The sequence below is a fragment of the Sylvia atricapilla genome, chromosome 1 (genome assembly GCF_009819655.1).
Source record: "Sylvia atricapilla isolate bSylAtr1 chromosome 1, bSylAtr1.pri, whole genome shotgun sequence".
Lineage (NCBI taxonomy): Eukaryota > Metazoa > Chordata > Aves > Passeriformes > Sylviidae > Sylvia > Sylvia atricapilla.
In genome coordinates, this window is record NC_089140.1 from 41,444,149 (window position 1) to 41,465,818 (window position 21,670).

At 38.3% G+C, this 21,670-nt stretch overlaps 2 protein-coding genes across 2 annotated transcripts in view; one reads left to right on the forward strand and one right to left on the reverse strand.

Annotated features, from left to right (window-relative positions):
• STT3B (STT3 oligosaccharyltransferase complex catalytic subunit B) overlaps positions 1-16,809 on the forward strand; it is a 50,867-nt gene extending 34,058 nt beyond the window's left edge. Inside the window, exons 6-16 of the mRNA XM_066320283.1 lie at positions 58-156; positions 1,678-1,824; positions 3,789-3,837; positions 5,414-5,568; positions 7,224-7,435; positions 7,525-7,712; positions 8,226-8,397; positions 10,735-10,908; positions 11,871-11,984; positions 12,980-13,192; positions 15,157-16,809. Coding sequence (XP_066176380.1) covers positions 58-156; positions 1,678-1,824; positions 3,789-3,837; positions 5,414-5,568; positions 7,224-7,435; positions 7,525-7,712; positions 8,226-8,397; positions 10,735-10,908; positions 11,871-11,984; positions 12,980-13,192; positions 15,157-15,237 — 1,604 coding nt within the window. The 3' untranslated portion in view covers positions 15,238-16,809. The remainder of the gene's footprint in view (positions 1-57; positions 157-1,677; positions 1,825-3,788; positions 3,838-5,413; positions 5,569-7,223; positions 7,436-7,524; positions 7,713-8,225; positions 8,398-10,734; positions 10,909-11,870; positions 11,985-12,979; positions 13,193-15,156) is intronic.
• A 2,076-nt stretch (positions 16,810-18,885) lies between these two features.
• The window catches only part of OSBPL10 (oxysterol binding protein like 10), a 117,398-nt gene continuing 114,613 nt past the window's right edge, over positions 18,886-21,670 (reverse strand). Inside the window, exon 12 of the mRNA XM_066320289.1 lies at positions 18,886-21,626. Within this exon, the coding sequence (XP_066176386.1) occupies positions 21,582-21,626 (45 nt within the window). The 3' untranslated portion in view covers positions 18,886-21,581. The remainder of the gene's footprint in view (positions 21,627-21,670) is intronic.

A 21,670-nucleotide genomic window follows, 5' to 3' on the forward strand; every position in this document is an offset into this window, starting at 1 on the left:
TGTATTAATTTTGTTCCCATCTTTCTTCTCCCCTCTCCTCACATTTTTCTCTCCTAGCATATAGCACTTTCTACATTGTGGGGTTAATATTATCGATGCAGATACCTTTTGTGGGATTTCAACCAATTAGAACAAGTGAACACATGGCAGCTGCAGGTAAGAAAATGAAACTTCTTTATCCAACAACCTGCTTAACACAGGAAAACCTCAAACACTTGCAGCTTTGTTTCCTTGTATTAGAAAAAACACAGGCTAGCAAAGCAAATTATTAAAGAAAGAGGTACAGTTTAGTGTCTGTTGGGAAGTTTCCTTTCCAACTGATACATTATTTTTCACATCTCTTTTTGTGTGAACTAATGGAGGTAAAATGCTTCCATAAGACTGGCTCAGTTAGCATTCTGACAAGCACTTACTTCACACATTGATGGTCTCTGCAGGTTTACAATACAATGTTGCCTTCATTGTACAATTGAAACATTCCTTATTGGTAACAGTTTTTACTGAGTGATTGAGTTTTAGAGTTTACAGTCTAGTGTAATTTTTCAAAGCAGGCTAAATACAAATTACTTAAGTTACTAATCAGGAGGGTGATTTTTAAATAACTCATTTCAATCTTGTTTGGGTTTTTTTATTTCTTTCAGCTGATTTTTCAGTAGTTTTTGGCAGACATCTTGATTTCTTGACAGCAATAACCTCTGCTTACACTGAGTTTAGCTGCATGCACTGTTTGTGTGATATAGTTCAGTTTGTTAGATTCTCCAGGTTTTTTTCTCACATTTAGTCACTTACCAAAATGTATTTGGGACAGAGATGGGACCATCATTAAAATTTACCAAACAAATACTTTCAAAATGGAGACTTGCAACCATCTGAATGTAATGGGAAAAGAAAAAAATTACCAAGCCATATTTGGATTCTGAAGAATTTTACATTTTTTTTAGTGCATAGAATTTTTGTCTTTTTCTAGGAGTTCAGAACTAGTGAATTTCATTGCGTACCTCAAATTCTTTGTTAATTTGAAGAAAGACTATGCACTTTCATTTTATTTTATTCCCCTGCCAGCCAGTGTTGAATTTTCACTTTTGAAAGGATTCATCAATGGGTTGGTCTGATTATATACTGTGAAATGAACAATTACTGAAATACCATGTCCAAGTTCTGAGTTTAATATTAAACTCTGAACAGCATTTTTGAGGATGTTGGGTGCTTCACCAGTGAATTCTGGTGTTTCAACACTAACTTTATATAATTCAGTTGACTTAATACTTAGTTGGTTTGGTTTTTTCTTTCATTAATTCCTCCTGTTTTACTCAGTAACTTGGTTTGTGTGTATTTCTGCATTAGCATTGTGTGTTGCCTGAAGTCTGTCTCTCAATTTTCCACCACATCTAGCTAGGTATGTTAACCTGTATTTTTGCCATAATCAGTGCAATCTAGTTTTTGAGGTGAGTCTCTCCTTTAGAATACTTTGTCATTGACAGTTTCTGTTTTTCCAAGAAATATCATCCCTATTAAGTATTAAAGGTTATTTGGCAGAAAGTGATATTGTACTAGTTTCTAGATGTTAGGGTGTACCTTATGTTTATTTTTCCAGTTCAAATATAGGCAAATATGCTGGTTGCTTTAACAGCTGTACCACTTTTGAGCATTTAAACAAGAACTTTCCTCTTTCCATAGGTGTTTTTGCACTGCTGCAGGCTTATGCATTTTTGCAGTATCTGAGAGACAGATTAACAAAGCAAGAATTTCAGACATTGTTCTTCTTGGGCGTCTCACTAGCTGCTGGTACTGTATTCCTGAGTGTCATCTATTTGACATACACAGGTAAATAAATATGAAACTCGTTTACCTTTACAGCTTGTAAGCCAGATGATCAACATTTGGTTTCACCTAAAGTAGTTGTTTCAATATTTTGAACTATTTAATAACAGTTTTATTTTTGTTACTTACAATATCATTACTCCAAAAGAATTGCTAGCATCTCTGTTTCAAAGTCTTCTAAACCACAGTAGTTTGATTTGTTTTTCCATGCATAAGTTAGCAAAGTCTTCAGACTGGCATATCAAAACAAAAATTGGTTTCTAATCTCAGCATGCAGCCAAATATGTATTCTGTTGCAGTTCTTGGGAAGTGTGATTCCATCTTCTGAAATTCACTGATCAGTATCCCTGCTTCATCAGCTGGAACAGGCCTTGTTCCCTCAGCTCCTGACAGGCTGTGTAATCTGGGCTCCTGACCACCTCACAGCACTCTGATCTCTCTCAATTTTCTTAGTAATCCTCTTGCAGAAGAGGGTGCCCATATCTCTGGACCTTTTATCCCAGGATCCCAGGTGCAGCATCTGGAAGAATGAGCTTCAGGTTTTGGACTGAAGTCCTGCCTGCCGCAAGGCATGTCAAGCCACTCTTTTCAATTTAGTACAATTCCTTTTGGCCTCTGGGATATTTTTACTTTCTATGAGCCACCAGCTGGACCCTGATCCACTGTGTACTACCTTGAGCTTGTCAGGACAGCCACTTTTCAACCAGTCAAATGGTGCACTTGTCCTGTCTGTTCTTCTTCAGCTATAAATGAGCAATGAGGAAAACATTTATCAGTGTATTTCAGGAGGCTGTGTTCCATGGTCTTTTCAGCAGCTCAGGTTACACCCTGTAGATTCCCACGTATAACTTCCTGCCTTGCCTAGAGTTGGAGCAGTAGCCAATTCCCAGGCATCAGGCACCTTTATCACACAGGTGAAGATGGTGGGTAGCTCTCATGTTGGCCAAGTCTTCCAGTGCCCTCAGGTGAAGGCTGTCTACATCCAGAGAAGATCAGAACCAGTAGCTAGCTCCCTGTGTGCTCACAGTTCCTTCTTTGTGTGCACACAGTGGATTGGGATCAATTTTTTCATGTGAAGACTGAAGGGAAAAATATGTCTTGTATTAGAACATTAACCACAATATTTAAATGTCTACATTAGATACTAAACTAAACCCTTCAGTCAGATTATACTAAATTTGAATGAAGATAGAGGGAAGACTTACTGAGTCGTGCACAAAAACTTGGCTAATAATGAAAGGATTTAACCTTCTCTTATTTCTCCTTGTCTGTATCTGTCTTCAGGAGGAGCAGAAACAGTTGCAAAGAAAGTGGAAATAAAAATTTAAGAATCATATAATAACTTACAGTAATTTTATCTTCATCTAACAATTATACTATTTCTTTTCATCTTTTCATATTCAACTTATCTAAAAGCCTTGTTTTATAAAATAATATGTAAAACTTACCAGCATGTCTAATATGTCTTACCAGCAGTTTTTATATTCCATGCCAGAAGTAGAATCACCAGGAGAGAAATAAAAGGAAACCAGCATTTCATTTAGTGTTTGTGTTTTGGCTATAGAGTGTTCCCAGTTTCCTGCTGACATTTCCAAAAAATGAAATACTTTCTTATCAATTATGTTTTCTTTTTCTTATACCCCTTCACAGAGTATAATTTGCTATCTGTCATATTATTTGAGAAATATTTAGTATTGCATTGCCTTGACTTTTAGAAGTGTGCGTGTCTTGATACTCAGATTGTACTTAACAAGTACAGTGTGATCCTGTAAGTGTGTTCTAAAACCAGCTTGCTTCATGGTTGGTAGATTTTATAGCCTGTCTAATGTAGTAGGTATGGTTCACATATATTACAAGTTCAATGAAAATTTCTTTGGGTTTATTTTATAACTTGAGGGAGTAGAAAAATTATTGCTTTTAAAAACCTAGGCAGCAAAAAGGTTTTTCTTCCTCCTTCTCTTTTTCAGGTTATATTGCTCCTTGGAGTGGTAGATTTTATTCATTGTGGGACACTGGGTAAGTGAGGATTTAAGATTTAGATATTGGTAGCATTTTACTGAAAACTAATAATCATTTACTCTCCTCATCCCCAAATCCATTTAGTATTTCAGTCAAGAAGAATCAGTTATCTGAAGAGAGTATTTGCAGTAGCTGTTTCATGATCTTTACAACCATTTCACCAATTTGTCTATGAAATTTCTTGCTTCTTTGCAAGTCTTTGAATATGTAATGATATGTTTTTTCTGTATGAAACTGTAGTGTGTATGTCAGCATAAAATAACTGAAAGCTGTGCCAACACTTGAGTACACATTTAAAAATTACTAAGAGCTTTAGACTGTTTTCATTGTGCAACGTTGCATGAAATCACAAAAACATTGCACATATAATCTTACACGTTGCCTCTATACTAGGTTTATACATCTGGTTTGTGTATACAGATGTCTACTCTGAACAATTGTTTCAGTAATGTGTGTTTTCACAGATAAATGTCTTGTTAATCTTTTGTTGTAATTAACCTTTGAAAATACTTAGTTGGATTCTTTAGTCAGCACAGAAAAAAGGAATAAAATGGAAAGTATTTTTATCAGATAAATATTTTAAAGTGAAATTGAGTTGGTAGATTTTTTTTTTTAATTTAAAGCAAGGATAGAAGAACTTCGAACTTTGTGCAGTTCAGGCTTTTTTTCAGGCTCCAAAATTCAGCTCATACAGGATTCTGTCCCAGCTTTATAATAAATGCAGTAGAACAGATGTCAGTAGAGAAGCCTCAGATTCACTTGAGGAATATATAGATGTTGTTCTTTGTCTGTATATATATATATATATATATATATAATATATATATATACAAAGCATTAAACTTTTGAGGGCTTGTCTACATTAGAAAAACATATTGTGTTGAAACACACAATCCAGTTTTGAATGAGAATTAGATCTCAGTGAAGAAAAGGACATATGTTTGATACCTCACCATTCAATCATGGTAGCACCCTAGATTAGGTCCATATGTATAGTTGTCTGTATATAGAGCAGAGTTTTGTCCTTGTCTGCACTGAGTGTTTGACACGTTGTTTAGATGGCATGTGTTTCCAAGTGTAGACAAGGCCTGATATTTTTCAGCATCTGAAAGAATGTGGGTGCACCAGTAACTGATCTGGTACTAAGAAAATGAAGATACTCTATGTAGAGGTTTTGAAATACAATGTTGAAAATTTAGATTTACTGGCATTGGTGATTCTCTTCAACAATGTAGTAAAGTTCATTCCATAGCTGTGTGTTTTCATTTTGGTGAATCTGGCTTCATATTTAGCCATAAATAAATGAAAATGTCCATAATTTTAATTGTCTTAATTAGTATGGAAATAATTGTTCTTTTAAATAACTGTATACCAAATGCTTCCAAGATACAGTAAGGCCTGGTGACTTCTTTGGTTTAAGAGTTTCATCAGATTTCTTCTTTTTTCTGCATCAGATTTTACAATTTAAAATTGAAATGCTTCCTTTGAGATAAATTTCAGAATTCCTAATGTTTACAAGTTTTAATAATTTTATCTTTTCAAAATAATTTGAACTCGATTTTTTTTAAAAAAGGTATGCGAAAATTCACATCCCGATCATTGCCTCTGTGTCTGAGCATCAGCCTACAACATGGGTTTCCTTCTTTTTTGATCTGCATATTCTCGTGTGTACTTTCCCAGCAGGGCTGTGGTTCTGTATCAAAAACATCAATGATGAAAGAGTCTTTGGTAAGAGAAAATATTTAAAAATTATTTTGAAAAAGTTTGCCTTCAACTTGATTTTACTTTGGTTTTGTTTGCTCAAAGCCGATCATGTGGCTTGTTCTAAAATATGGTTTAAAAGTGATATATTTAAAGGTGATTGCAGGCAACTCTTAATGGTCTTTAAAACAGTATAGAAGTGCAGAGGTTGCTGAAATGGTGATGGAGTGTAGTCCCAGGAGGTGGGATGCAGGCATTTGCTGTGTTCAGTTCTGCAGCTGGAGTTGCATGTTCTGGTGGGATACGGTTCCACAGTACGGGTCAGCCAGGAGAACAGCTCAGTGCAAAGGCAGGGTCCATACAATGGGTGTCTGGCACTCATCCCATCGCAAATAATTAAAATGCCTTTGCTTTCCAGGTTTTCTGCTATTTTAGTGAATAGAATTACTTGCTTTGGAACAAGTGCTAGATAAGGCACAAGCCAAAATGGAAGTGTGGGTTCTCCCTGTTGTCAGTGACAGCTTCTTTTTTTGTGCAAAGCTGTATTGTGAAAGCCAGCTCCTGATTTTGAATAAGGCTTGTAAGCAGTTGTAAGCCATATGGAGGAGCAAAGATCACTCAGGTCTTGGTCTTTTGCAGGAATGGGGGGCTCCAGGCTAATACAGCCACCTCTTAGGCTACCTAAGATGTGTGTGGGCAGTTGGAATGTTTACTCTGAGGTAGTCTGTGCTGTGTGCCTTACAGTGAATGTTTGTCAAGACCAAAGCTGGGCAACTTGCTTTCAGCCTCCTACTGAAGGCTGCACCTTCCATTTAACACAGCATAAAGAGACCTATGAGTGAGGATGGAGAGCCACACTGCCTCACCACAATGTAGAAAATATTTACATGACGTAATCTGATAAATCAGTGTCTCGATGGCTGTGGCAAATCTTTCACAGGAGAATATTGTTAAACTGTAGCAAACAAGGAGTCTACCACAAGGAAACCACTATTGGATATTCCCAATCAGTGTACACAGGATTGTTTGGGCTTTTTTTTTTTCTTTCCAATAAATGTGTTCTTAATGTTTTGTAGTATTCTGAAAATCTTGGTTTATGTTTTGTGGAAGACAAAGTGGAGGTTAATACTGCTCAGGAATACTTCCTTCAGAATAGGATTCACAACATCATTATTATTCATCTGTATAGAATTATAATGTAGACAAGCCCCCAATTTGTCCACAGATACCTCTAACTTAAATCAAAATTTAATATTTACATGAAATTGTAACATTCCTTTTGCTTTTTCAGTTCTAATAACATGTTTGGTCTAGAGCTGTTTGACTTTTTTAATCAAATGAAGTCACCTGTTATTCCAGTAGTATTGTTGGTGTGTAATATTAAATTTCACTAATAATGTATCTTCTGACCCATTACTAATGAATATTGAAAATGGGGTTGTGTTATTGTTAACAGTTGTTGAGATGAATCTCAGGAAGGGTTTGAGGCTTCAAAGGGAAAAATGTAATTCAGCTGTATGTCTGTAAATTAAAAAGCAATGAAATGCAAGATGCACACTCAAGCCTTTATACACACAGATGCTCAACCCACTTCCAGAAGTAGTTTTATGGAGAGCCTGTACGTGTGCAGTCAGAGGGAGTATTATTTTCTAAGTGTCACCATTAGATGTGTTCCCTTGCAGTTGCTCTGTACGCAATCAGCGCTGTTTACTTTGCTGGAGTGATGGTTCGCCTGATGCTCACTTTGACTCCAGTGGTCTGTATGCTGTCAGCAATTGCTTTCTCCAATGTCTTTGAGCGTTATTTGGGTGATGATATGAAGAGGGAAAATCCACCGATAGAAGACAGTAGTGATGAGGATGACAAAAGGAACCCTGGCAACCTGTATGATAAGGTGAGGGGAGGAAGCAAGAGGTAGAAAACTTGTATTCCAATGTCAAGGATGATAGAATTGCTGTAACAGATACACTTGTGTTTGTTTAGGCAGGCAAAGTGAGGAAACATGTATCTGAGCAGGAAAAAACAGAAGAAGGGCTGGGTCCTAATATCAAAAACATTGTGACTATGCTGATGCTGATGTTGTTGATGATGTTTGCTGTTCACTGTACCTGGGTAACCAGCAATGCATACTCCAGTCCCAGCGTGGTTCTTGCGTCCTATAACCATGATGGGTAAGTACGGTCTATAGCCCGAAGTGATTCAAGGGCAAAAGCCTTTTTTACTGCCATTGTATTAGCAATTTGCTTTGTCATCTTTGAATCACTCCTTATTATATAAAGGAATTGAGACCTGAATAAAAAATTATTCATACTCTAATTTTTAAAAAGATACATTTTCTGAAATATTTAATGAAATATATAAAAATAATCCTACCCAAAGCCAATATAAATGATGGTTAAAAAAAAAAAAAGCCTTGGAGTCAACTAGGAAAACTTGTTTAAGAATATATATTTGACTGGAAATGCACTTAGTCATGTCTTCAAAAGCAGTTGTGTCTTCAAAAGCAGTTCAGCTTCTGAACATTCAGCTGTCAGAGAGTTCAAATTTATGACTGCTGGTGACAAAATCCTTAAAGGGAGCTGAACTCACAAGAAAACCCTTGTTTGTGAACCCAGACTTATCATGGTGCAGTTAATTTGTTGGTAGGATTTGTGCAGATGCAAATAAAATGAACTGTTTTCCAGCACTCGGAATATCCTGGATGACTTCAGAGAAGCCTATTACTGGCTCAGACAGAACACAGACGAGCACGCCAGAGTGATGTCATGGTGGGATTATGGGTATCAGATAGCGGGAATGGCCAACCGGACAACCCTGGTTGATAACAACACTTGGAACAACAGCCACATCGCCTTGGTAAGGGTGGCAGGTTTCTGTGCGGCAAAATGTTTATACTGCAGTCCAGTATGAAGTTGCAGATGTGTCTTTAGGGTGACTGATATTAAGGAAAAATTGCACCGAGTGAGAAACACAAGCGTGGAAGGAGCATACTTTTTTCATTTGTTAAAACTCAAGTCTAGGGATCAGTTTTGCTTCAGAGTTTTCATTTTGTTTACTTGAAGCTTCCATAACTTCACTTACGCTTCAGTTTCTCTTTTTTTCTTTGAGGGAGGATAGACAAAACCTAAGGTAATCATTCCCCTTGGGATTAATGCTGTAACAGCTGGTACCACTGCATTACTGGCCTGTCAAAACAAGGATCCTTGCATTTCAGAAGTGTCACTGCTGAGAGGATTTTTGAATGGCATGTGAAAACTGACCACATGACTTGACAAATTTTCATACATCTGGGAAATCACAGGAAGTGATTATTTATGACTAGCTGTGGAAGAGTAGCAGACTTAATGCAATTCTCTCTTCTCAAATTTGGAGATAGACAAAATGTCTGCACCTTTATTTGCTTTCACTTCTGAAGAGTTTAAGCTTTGTACGTGTGCTTAAGGCAGGGTGTTAGTATTGCCTGTGGTTACAGGGCAGCACCTTGAGCAACTTGTGCTGTGGAGTGACTCATCATCAATAACATTTCTTTTCAGAATGTTTTGCTACAAGGGCAGAATAGGGGAAGGGCTCAAGAAATTAGGATAGTTTCTTGTGTTCTTTCTGTCTTGTGTCAGTATGAGTACAGCTGTTGGACCAGATCTGCCAAAAAGCACTGTACAAAGCCAACAAATTAACAAAGCTGTGCTATGAGCAGAGTCCAAAAAAATGTGTGTTGGAGGAAGAGGGATCACACATCCACACTTTTTACAGGGCAGGAAACTCACATTCAGGTAGAAGGAAGCTTGGGAAGCTGTACTGATGGTGTTAATATCAGTCTAATGTCACTCAACATGCATTTCCACGTACTCTGATGCACTTAGTTCGGCTGTTGACCTGACAGCATTGGTGTGTTTTAATGGACATTTAGTTCTGATATCTCTGTGTGCCTCCCTCTGCTACAAGAGGTAGAAATGCAGATACTGCATCCAAACTCAGTTTCTTGCAGGACAAGGTGTATCCATGTCAATAGGGACTGGGCAAGTCATCTGTGTTGCCTAAGGACAGTAACCACACACATTGCAGCAACTGGCAGTAATGGCTTTAAATAAAGAATTCTCTCGAGTACACCTGCTGCATTGTCAAGTTCCATTTTGGAATGAAGACTCCATAAAGAGGGGCCCAAGCAATAAATGTGTGCTGTGGCCAATACCTGCACTTGTGCTGCAAACGAGGCATGCCCTAGAGATGTGTCCAGATGATTTTCTCCTGCACAGAGATGGAAATCTGGCAAATAACCTCACATTAATTAGGATAATGGCCAAGAAGCTGAGGTTCTTGGTCTTTTGACAGCTTGCTGCTTAAGCTTAGTGCTCTCTAATTACATTCTTAGATGAATGTTATCAAGTCAGATGCAATATTATGTATATTGTAGTTACTCCCGTACACTACAGAGATACCTTACTATGCCTTAAGTACAAGAGCTTCAAGAGCAAACAAAACTGCTGAACTGCATGCCAGTTGCTGACCAAATTCTTATAAGTGTGAGAAGTGACCAGGATACAAGAGGTGCTGGATTAGGCTCTAAAACATTTTATTCTGACATTTTCTCTGTGTAGATTTACCTGGAATTCAGTGCTGAGGGTGCCTATATGCCCTTGTATGCCTTCATTAGTGCAGCACACAATGGCTGCTTATTAATGAAGGACAGAGCTTAAGAAAAAAAATAACATTTCAAATAATTTGTACACCTTGGGCTGTGTCTAAAGCTTTGAAAATAATTTGTAATTAGGTATTTTCTGTAACCCTTAAGCTTTTGGTAATATAGTTATGACTTGAAAAATATGTAGGTGCCCCAAAAGGCAAACCCTTGTTGCTACATTTCATACTCAAAACACTCCTTTCAACAGGCAGCACTCCTCTTAAAGAGGAGAAAATAGGTTCGGCTTTTGAGTTTCTCAATATTCACAGTGGGTTTTCTTTATCTGGAATGAAAATGTTGGCTTTGGTGGGTTGACAAGTAGGTATTAGAGAATCACAGAACCACAGGCTGGAAGGAGACACAGTGGGGTCACCTCGTCCAACCTCCCTGCTCAAGCAGGGCCATCCTTGAGCACGTGGCACAGGATTCCTGGGCTTTGGTCTGGCTATATTGATCTGTGGAGCTGTTCAATAGGCAGCTGTGCAAAATTTTAAGATATTTTTGCAATGATACAGGTGGGAAAAGCGATGTCATCAAATGAGTCTGCAGCATATGAGATCATGAGAAGCCTGGATGTGGATTATGTTTTGATTATTTTCGGTGGTGTGATTGGCTACTCTGGTGATGATATTAATAAGTTCTTGTGGATGGTGAGAATAGCTGAGGGGGAACATCCCAAAGATATACGGGTAAGTGGAACCTCTACTTTTGGGTTTTTTTAAAAAACCTTTTATTTATGTTATCACATATCTGGGAGTGCTCACTACCGTGGAGAGAAATCTCTATTTTATTGCCATTTTATTTGTAACATGTGCTGGGGTTGTTTTTCTAGAATAGCAGGAGTGCAGTGGCCCGTAGCCCAGTTTCTTTCAATGTTTTTGTTTCTGAAAGGTCAGTGGCCTCAAAAGCTTTTCACGTTTTTGCATGATACTAGAAGTAGGATTTTTTCAGTAAGTCTTGTCTGTTTGTCTCTCTGTGCATCATCACATGCTTGAAAAAAAGTAGGAGCATTCAGACTGTTTAAACAGCATTACAAATTTCTTCAAACTCTGTAATAGTAGGAGACAAGTGAAAGTGTTAATATTGACTAATGTAGAGTTTTAGCTGTTCACACACCTCTGAGACTGCAGAAGTCTGTAGTAACATTTTCTTAAGCCTAACAAAAACTCCTAGATATTGAGCACAGGCTTAAGGGAGTAGCCCATGTGTGTACTTCTGTATTGTATTTGAGATGAAAACAGCAGAAATTTTTTGTTTAAACACAGAGAATATATGAAGTTTATAGTGACCCAGCAGATCTCATATATCAACAATACAGTGTTTGTCGCCCTTCTGAAGAATAGATGCCCACCTAAATTTTACAGTTTGAGGCAACTTTTCCACTTACAGTGATGTGACAAAACTTTTAACAGCACATAAGTACAGATTTAGGAAAACTGGTCCGTTGGGGTCTGGGTTACAAGGAGGTAGTTTGCAACTATTTCACCTTTAATAAGCACCATCTCTTTCATTTTAAGGTTACCTTAAATCATCTTTTAAACTGTAATAGCCAGTTGAGATTCTTAGGGGTCTTTCTGTGGGGAAAGGAATGAGAAATTCCCTTGAGATTTTAGTTTGCATTGACTCTTTGTATCTTCTTTTCTTTCTAAAGGAAAGTGATTACTTTACCCCTCAGGGAGAATTCCGGGTAGACAAGGCAGGCTCTCCAACTTTGCTGAACTGCCTCATGTATAAAATGTCCTATTACAGATTTGGAGAGATGCAGGTTAGTGCTACAACTTCTTCTGAATCTTAACTGAAGTGTGAGAAAACAAATATTATTTTGATGTATTTTCTATCTTTTAAATTAAGCATTGCATGTAGTAGTTAGTACGATCTGCAGTAAGAGTGAGCTTTACAAATTGAAATACATCCAGTCATGGTCTGCTGTTTATAACCTTTAGCAAAAAGCATTTCTGCTGTTAACCCACACTTGTACTTCATTTTTTGGTGTCCTTCACATTGCCTCAGATGAGTATGACTGCACAATGCTGTGTGCTCACTAAAGCATCAACTGTAACACTGTGAGAGCTTTAGATGTGTTTGTTGTAATAGCAGCACACAAGTGGAACTATTGACTGTTTAATGTCTGTCAGAAACTACATGATTTCCACCCAGGTCACATCAGTATATAAAACAACACTACACTGTATAGTAAGGGCAACAGTTGTCACTCCCTTTTGGGAGCACATGGATGGAGCTAAACCTGTTTGTTTTTTTCCTTTTCTTCCCTTATTGCCCCCACCAGGGGCCCTTCCTTCTGATGTATTAGTACAAGAATCCTTTTTTCAGTGGACTTTACTTGTAACACAGCAGGGCCAAATTTAACTGATAATTGTGAACTACTTCTGGATTATATGGAAAACTGTGGAAGTGCAAATTATTGCAGTATAGGCAGGAGCTCAAATGCAGCAGCTGTATTGAGAAAACACCGCTGGCTGCTGCACCTCAGACGGTTCTTTGAGTTGTTTCATCTCTGAATGCAAACAGGGTGGTTTTGCTGAGACATAAGGTACTGTCTCCTGTGACAGCTGTAGGAGTAAGAATGAATTTGTCCCTTAGGGTCTCAAAAGTTTTTCTGTGTAGTAGTAACCAATGCAAGAGAAGTGCTGCCCTTTGACTCTCGCCAGCTGAAGGCATTGCCTTATGAAGTTTCACAGTTTGCAGCGATTGGTGTTCTGGGTTTTGTCTCAAACTAACATTCAACTTTCATTTTTATAGCTGGATTTTCGGACACCCCCAGGATTCGACCGTACACGCAATGCGGAGATAGGCAACAAGGACATTAAATTTAAACATCTGGAGGAAGCCTTTACCTCAGAGCACTGGCTTGTTAGAATATACAAGGTCAAACAACTAGACAACAGAGAGACACTGGACCATAAACCTAGAGTAACCAACATTGTACCGAAACAGAAGTATTTGTCAAAGAAGGTGGGTTCCCAGTGAAGTAACTGAAAGGGGTCAGGAGTTTATTTTTAACAGTGAATCACATAGCTGGTGAATTATATATTTCCACTAGCCAGAATGTTATGGATACTGTTCATGTTAGTGTCCACTATCAGACCTGCCTGCTGGTAATAATTGTTAATTTACTGTCTGCTTAACTTAAAAGCATGTGAAGACACAAGGCTAGATTTTTTTTTAGGCAGAATGCTAACTGGACATAGAGTGTGTCACTGGCTGTTACAGCTCTTAAGTCTTCATGTAACTGGAAGTATAATCTCTAAAGTACATCAATTCATGTTTCAGTAACTATGGCTCACTAAGTAAATGTGGAAGTTGCTTTCTGACTTTGTTTGAAAGTAGTGATGCCTAGAAGTTTACAAATGGCAATTTTGTATGAAATAAATTAAATATGAAACTTTTGTTGATGGAACTTTAGTGTCTGTCTGCTTACTGCTTGAAGTCATCTTCACGGTTTTAAAGTTTGTTGTGCTGCCCTCCTTCAGCCTATGAAGAAAGGCCTGTTCCCAGGGGACTTGGGGAGACTGTTAGCAGCCTTCTCCTTCACAACAAATATGTTTTACATATATATTCAAATAGATGTTGCAAAATGAAGTCCAGAATCCTGTCTAACAAACTAGTATAGGCAGTAGACTTACACGGTGTCATGGAAATGAGAGTAGGGAACGTTCTCTGCAAGTAGAAAATCTTAAATGTAAAGATGCTTATTTCTGTGATTTGATGGGAAGTACATAAAATAAGGCATTTAGGAATTGCTACTGAAGCTAGACATATCTTGAAAGTGTAAGCTTTACAGTGCCTGTCATACACTTAACACTGTAACTTTTGAGTTACTTAAGTGACAAGCAAGGCTGTATTTATCTGTGATAGGTGCACTGACCCCCTTGAGCCTTGGATGGGTAGATTCTCTGACTAGAACTTGATGCAGTTTCTGACCCATCACTAACTGCTGCAGTACAGCCCTACTTCCCATTAAGAAATCAGAGAAGCAGGGGAGAGCATGGGGCAGGTGTCCAAATTAGAATTTCTTAAATACATTCTGAGGGCTCCTTAGCAGCCACAGTTTTTCAGCAGTTGCCTCCGTACTGGAAATTCAGTCTGTCTCCTATCATGTTAGGAATGACATTGCTTAAGCTCAGAGATACAATAAGTGTCTGAATATTACATATTATTTTGTATCTATCTCACTTTATTATAATCATGTTTTTGGTGTCATGTTGATTAAATGCAAATTTTTTTTAAATAATAGACCCTGCTGGTAAGCACAGCAAAGTGCAGCAAGGGTGGGAGCTCCCTCCTGGCAGGTGTGTTGAATGTACAGTTCTACGTGCCACAAACTATGTACACAAATTTGAAGTTAATTTTACCTATGACCAACATCAATGTTCCCCCCCATTACTACCTTAAAATAAAATCTAAAACATGCTGATAAAGGAATGAGCAGTAAGTGCTAACTAAGCAACCTACAGACCAACAGCAGAGTTTAGAAGACTAAAATGGGATCATTCAGGTTTTTTCTTTTGAAAAATGCTGCTTTGAGCAAGTACTTCTACCTAACTTCTAAGAGAATCAAATAGTGCAAAAGATACGTATTTCCAAACAAAACTAACACTTATGCCAGTTGTTCTCTTTGGGCATATTAGAGTTTTATCATGTTGGTTAATTATTAATTCTGCCTCAGCCCATGCTTTGAAAAGAACTCTACAGATCTGGTAGACAGGGTTACAAAAGCACATCCTGTGCAAAAGCAACTGCTGGGCAGGAATTAACAATCCCAACATTAAAAATAATAACTGGATAATGCCTAGTTGAGGGTTTAGCATTTAAGCTCTTTAAAATCAATCTAAAGCTCAGGCGTTGAATGCAGATCATTAAACCGCGGTCAAGACTACATCATGAACTAATACGTGTTATTCTGTTTTTCTTTTTAGACCTCCAAAAGGAAGCGTGGCTACATTAAGAATAAACTAATTTTAAAGAAAGGCAAGAGACCCAACAGGAAGACAGTTTAAACACACTGTTCTGATTGCTAATACGAAGCAGTTGTCCTTGAGATAACCAGTCTTTGCCTTTAGCTCAAATCATGTTTCACAGCAACATGAGGGTACAGAACCATCATTGGTCCAGATTATTGTACAAAATTTTCAGGCAATGTCTGATTAAAAATATTGGCTTATTGAGAACAGCTGTTTTAGATTTGTAATGTGAAGCAAGACAGAGCTGCTATCCAAGTCTAGCAGCATTTTTTTTATTGGTACATATTATCCTTCAAATCTGTTGAAAATTTGGACTGACTTTACCAAAGAACCCTGTAATTTGGTCCTTGGCACATGCATTACTTGTAAGTCTTTTCTGGAGAACACTGTTCAGCTGAATAGCAGCAGTATGAAAACTGGAATGGTGACATCTGAAAATGACTTTTTCAACAAGAAAGAGGTGGCAGAGCTCTCTCAAATTCAACTTTCAAAGCAAGTTACTCCCATGATTATTTTTCAATGGTTTCTTTCAATGTCCTTTTACTCTTGCTGCAGGCTGGTTTTGAGCTGGAGTGTAAGAAGCAAAGCTGCAGTTTTCACAAGAGGTGACAGGACAGATAAATTGGACAAGCTGCTTTTGTTCAACACGGGATTGCAGTATTGCTGCCTTACACTGTCATTTCACAAGGTAGACAAGGCAAATCTTGCACACTGTAGATACAAGGGCTAAATCTGTAACCTCCTGAAAGATCTGAAACGACAGTAATGAATGCTACAACAACATACAACTGAGCACCGTGGAGCCGCTGGTGCTTCAGAACAGAAATTAAACTATTTTAGGTGAATGTTTACATTGGTAAAACAAGTATGGCCTGGTTATTGGGGAAAAGAAGGTTGACAGGTATACAAAACCCCTTTTCTGTGGCTCTCAGAGGTAGGAGATTTGCAAACCTCTTCAGCCCTCATCGCCTTTCTGGCGAGGGTGGAAGTTTTTCTGGAAATCTGTTTCTCTGCATTTTTATTTAGAGTGCTTAAATCAATTGAAATTCCTGCTCTAGTGCTATTTGCTTTGTCTGTCTTTTTTATTGGTTTTGGTTTGGTTTGTTTTAAGTGGTGAAAACTGTCAGAGATTAAATGCACTAAAATATAAATGGAGACTGAACGTGTTCACTTTCCAGCTGTAAGGAAACTTTATACAGACTTGAAATTTTTCTTTAATTAAAATGAAAGGGTTTTTTTGCAGTTTGTTTTCCTGCCACAGGTTGTAACTTTTTATAGAAACAAAACTTGCATCAATAACTTTATGTAAAATGCAGAATAGTATGTACCTTTCATGAAGAAAATGTAAATTTAAAGTGTTCTGTGAGAATGTTACTGCTGACTTCTTTCCCAAGGTGTAGAATATTTTTTTGATTTATGAACTCATTTTTGACTCAAGTGGTTTATACAGACCAATATTACAGCTGCAACATTTTCACAAAGGTAATTAAATCTGGATTTCTGGCCCCTGTCGTTTGGAGATTTCATTTTATTTTGTTGCTTTAAAGCTCAATGCAGACCAGTTGTCAACTGTAGGGGAAAATAAAGTTAATTCAAGTTTTGTGTTAAGGCTGTTGTGTCAGTTTTGTTATGATTACCTTGATAACATGTTGCTTGTAGTCCTAGTCATAAGTCAAGCCATTAGAATTCTGTATTGCAAATCCCTGGACTTCACCAAGCTGCTGTAATGAGGCCACAGCATCTTCTTAACATCTCTCCAGCTTAAACTAAGCCAAATCTAGGGCCTCTGCTGTGATGAAATGAAGGGAGCTGTCATATTTCCAGGGAAGAGCGGCCTTCTTTCCCAACCACACATTGCAGCAACTCCTTCCAGCATCTGGAGCTTCTCAAGCTGCTACAGCTGCTCACCCACCAGCAGAAGGGCTGATTGATTACGTGATGCACGATGTCCAGTGTCGTGCTGCTTCCAAGCCAGTCTGCATCCTGACCATGGGTAAGAAATAAGGGATTTGGAAGAACACCTGAAAGGCAGCAGGACAGAGGCTGCCAGTCAGTCTGTGGCTTGGCAGTAACTCAGCCTTGTTTTAAAAAAGGAAATACAAGATCCCCTCTTCAGGTACGTTTACAGTTGGACAGACAGTCTTCAGCCTTAGGTGAGAGTGTTCTCTTTAACAGCAGGAACAAGTGAATCTGAGGCATGTGAAATACAAGTAAGCCAACTGCAGGGACCCCAGCCAGCCTGGGCCTAAAGTTGCCTACTACTTACCTGAGCTTTATTTTTTTCTTGAAGTCATGTTAGATTTAAGGATTCTACCAGTGTTCTGCAGTTGAAATTAAATAAAAAGTTTGGAGGCATAGAGGCATCCACTTAGAAAAAGCAACATTACAAAGAACTGGCACTGTCTCACCTTCCTTGGTTCCTCAGGAATCTGCACTCCATGTATGTTTACAGCTGGATCCTGAAATCAAACAGCTAAACTAACTCCCGTCTCCTCCTTGGGAGAATTGAACAGTGCTTCTACCAGCAAAGACTATTAGCAATCTTCCTCCTTCATCACATACACCTCCCAGATTGGTTTATTTCCTTAGCTCCAGGCATCCTTTTTCCTTTGGTTCCAAGTCAAATTTTGAAGCATAATTGCCACAAAACAGTAAAAAAAAAAAGAAAAGAAAAAAGTTTAAAAAAAATATCACAAAAGCCATGTGAGCCAGGCTCAGGTCAGCAGTTGTTAAGGTACTTGCTAAAGCTGCAAGTGTCTAGAACTCAATACTGCATAGGTTCTGTATCTTTTAATCAATTACTGGTGTGAGCAGTGAGGCAGACAGAGTTGTAGGTCATCCCAGAAGAAAAACTTCAACTTCAACTTGAACTAATTTCATAACAAGGAGAAAAGTCATTCATTAAATACCTTGATAGATTTACTCTTTTAAAAGCCAGCTGAATGCTTTGACAGAGCTCTTGGTACATACCAGTCTCATCATGAGTAAAACCTGAAAACTCCTATTTGGCTGTGACTAAATCGCCTGCCCTCACATCTTTAACCCAAGTGGATAAACTGCTCAAAGATGGGGCCTTGAAGCAATGCCACGGAAGCCAAGGAACAGGGCTGGGTAGTTTCCTGCCATACTTACAGGCACTGTTGTTTTCCGTTTTGCATAAAAACAAAGTGTCCCAACAAGATTGTTTCCAGCACTATGGATGAATGTTTAAAGAAAACCAGAAGGGCATTATCTAACACTTGAAAAATGCTGAATCTGTGCGATTCCTCCAAGAGCCTTTTTTCTTCATGCAAGTGTCCAATGCTGCAATAATGTAGAGTTGTCTTTTAAGAGGTTCTGATCAAGAATCTGTGTGGGTGATAAAGACTAAATGAAATAGGATTTTCAGAAGCAAGCACCTTTGCCTATTTCCTTTTTACTTGCCAAAATGAAGCAAATTTTCCCCAGCCTTTCCTAAAGCTGATGTGGCTGCCCAGCCCTGTTTTCCCTGGGTAGAGCCATCCTATGTAATGTATGCAGTGTCTGAGAATAAGCAGGGTGGAAAAGCCCCACACCAAACCCAGATTAACCTGACAAATCGCTTCCATGGGAACCATGCTTGGGTGTCATACACAGCTCCTGACAGTCAGTGACTGACACCACTGAACTAAGGCTTCCATGGAAAGAGAAAGGGCATCCCACTGCTAAATGAAACAAATCTTTTATTCATGAGCATTCTCATTTTAAATTCACAAATTATGAAAGGAAGGCAAATCAGAAGAGACCGCCAGAGCATCTTTTAAATGATAAAGGTATAAATTTTCTTTCTGAACATTTCTAATTTAAGAAAGAAAAAGGTTGCATAGGCTTTCTACAGGTGTGCACAAAAAAAAAATTGAAGTACATGGAAGTTTTTACATTACAATTCAGTGTACATTGGCTACTTGAAAAGGAAAGTATTTACTTGCAATTCCAAGACAGCTATTGGAACGACCTACAGAATAAGGCTTATGAATATTTACTTTTCAGTCCTGCAAAATATGCTGAACACATACTATCAGAAAAATGAAATTACATTTGTGAATCTTGTTCTGGAATCTTTCACTGATGGGATCTTTTCTGAAAGGACTTTTCATGTTCGTGTCTCCCAAGTTAATTTGGGAAAGAAACAGTGGTAATGTTCAGGGGATTCTTCATAGCATCAGAACGGAACAAAACATTGATCAGAGCACACGTGGAATGTCCTCAGCATGCAGAAACAACCAACCATGCACACAGAGAAAATCTTCAATAAATTACAAGCGGAAAATTATTCAAATTTCTCTTTAAAAGAACAGCTACAGCATCTCTGTAGCCTTGACAGTCACACCATCCCAGCTGAAAGAGGTCTACTCCTTCAGGGGCCCAGGCCTGCATGTCTGACACACAGAGGTTTGCAATGGCTATTTAGTGAGTATGTGTCTTGTTCTTTGGTGTGTGAGAGTTCTGGGAGGATGTTCTTCCATGGGTTTAACTCTGCTTTTTCTATTGTTCTTTGTGATGATAATACAAACTGTAGAATAGGTACTTACCAGACTAATCTCTAGAACTAGAGTGGGTCCATTATAAAGTGAATTCTTGCAGGTGATAAAGTACAAGTGTTCCTGATGATACTCAGTAGCATTACTACAACAGCATCATTTTGGTTTTGTTACAGAAAACTATTTCCTCAACTATTCCTAAAAAATAAGATTTTTTTCTTCTTGTAAAAAAAAAAAGTATCAGTTACAAAAACCAAGCTCATACAATCCACTTTTTTTAAAAAATAGGATTTAAATCATTTAGAACATGAATCTTTCTAATGTGAAGAAAAAAAAAAAAAAAGGACAGACAAGACTAGATAGCATTTTGGAGGAAAAAGTAGCCACACCTTCATTAGAGATCTGAAGTTCAAATCCAAAGGAACAATTAATGGAATGTTTCCTTGTGCACACACCTCCTCTGCTCAGCCTTCTGAGCTGCTCAAGAGATTTCGATGTCTACTGAAAAAACAAAATGCAGGATGCACAAGGACAGATGTGAGCAGTGCTTTGATCTAGGTATCTTTGTGTAGTATCTATCAAGCCTAAGCCAGTGTATGAACAAAGCAGACAAAAGGCACAAAGTTACTCAGCTCTACAGACAGGCATCCATGCTACTGTGTTAGAAATACAGTGCTTTCATTACGGGGCACTGTGGAAAGAAGTACTGAGCACATTTTACATGTGCCTTTTGCTGCCACTTCTCTCAAAAACATCTTCACTTCCAACAAATACAAACTAAAAAGCAACAAAGCCGTAACACACTTCTAAAATCCACTTTGTCAGTGTCACAGTGGATACCTTAAAAAACAAGATCAAGTGACAGGATTTTTTAGGGGTTTTTTTTTAACACTACAAAACAAATTGTATCCCATTTCATTTGTTTCATTCATAAAGTTATTGTCTCCATGGAATAATTTACTAAATTGTTACTTTTACCTCACGCAATCATTTATCTGGGAAGGCTAGTTGTATCATCTCTACTCATCCAAATGTTTTTGGTCAGAAGCAACTCCATTTAGTGGAGCATGTAAGCCAGAAGTGTTGGCACCACAGCAGCCAGAGACCATTACACAGCAAGATCAAAGTTACCAGAGCAGCTGGCTCAGGGGTGGTGACCAGAGATCAACTGAACAGCTGGAGCATGAACAGACAAAGCAGCAAGGGCACAATGGGTTAGTGTGAAGAACAATGTTCTGGAGAAGGTATTGCTACTTCAAGGGTGGCAGGAAATTCACACTCATCAGTGACAGGAAACACGCACTGAACTCAGCAGCCCAGAGTGAGCACAGCCAGTGGATCATTCTTACGTCAAGGTGAGTAACTCGGTGACTGTTCAGACAGAATGACTGCCATTAAGAGACACGTCACGTTTTAAGTGCAAAACATTTTTGGCAAAAGTGAAAAATAGAAAAACCTTAACCAGTACTAATAAAAAAGTATTTTCTTAAATACTAGCATAGGGCCTGATCCTGCAAGCACACAACTCAGGGAACCCTGGCTGAGTCCAGCCAGGGTTCTGTGCCCTAACACTTGGAGGAAAAGGTCTTTGAGTTGCTATTGGTGTTGGTACTGTTTACATGTAGTGTAAATAACACACACAGCACATGCACACTGTGGGTACTTGGGGACGTGTGCCTGTGTGTCTGTGGGTCTGCACACACACAATGGCTCCTGAATAAACTCGAGCTCGTGGTTATTTTGAGATGTATCATTCACAGTACATAGCTTCCCATGGGGATCTTCTGGGAACACACGACCTATCCAAGGACATCCTGAAGTTACATACTGTATCATTTTAATGCCATTCATGTAAAGGTACGAGGCAACTGCTCTCTCCTGTCAATGGGTCTTCCAGAGAGGATTCACGTACAGCCAACCATCGCCCTGTAAGAAAATTAGGCAGAGTTTACAAACAAGATTTATAAATA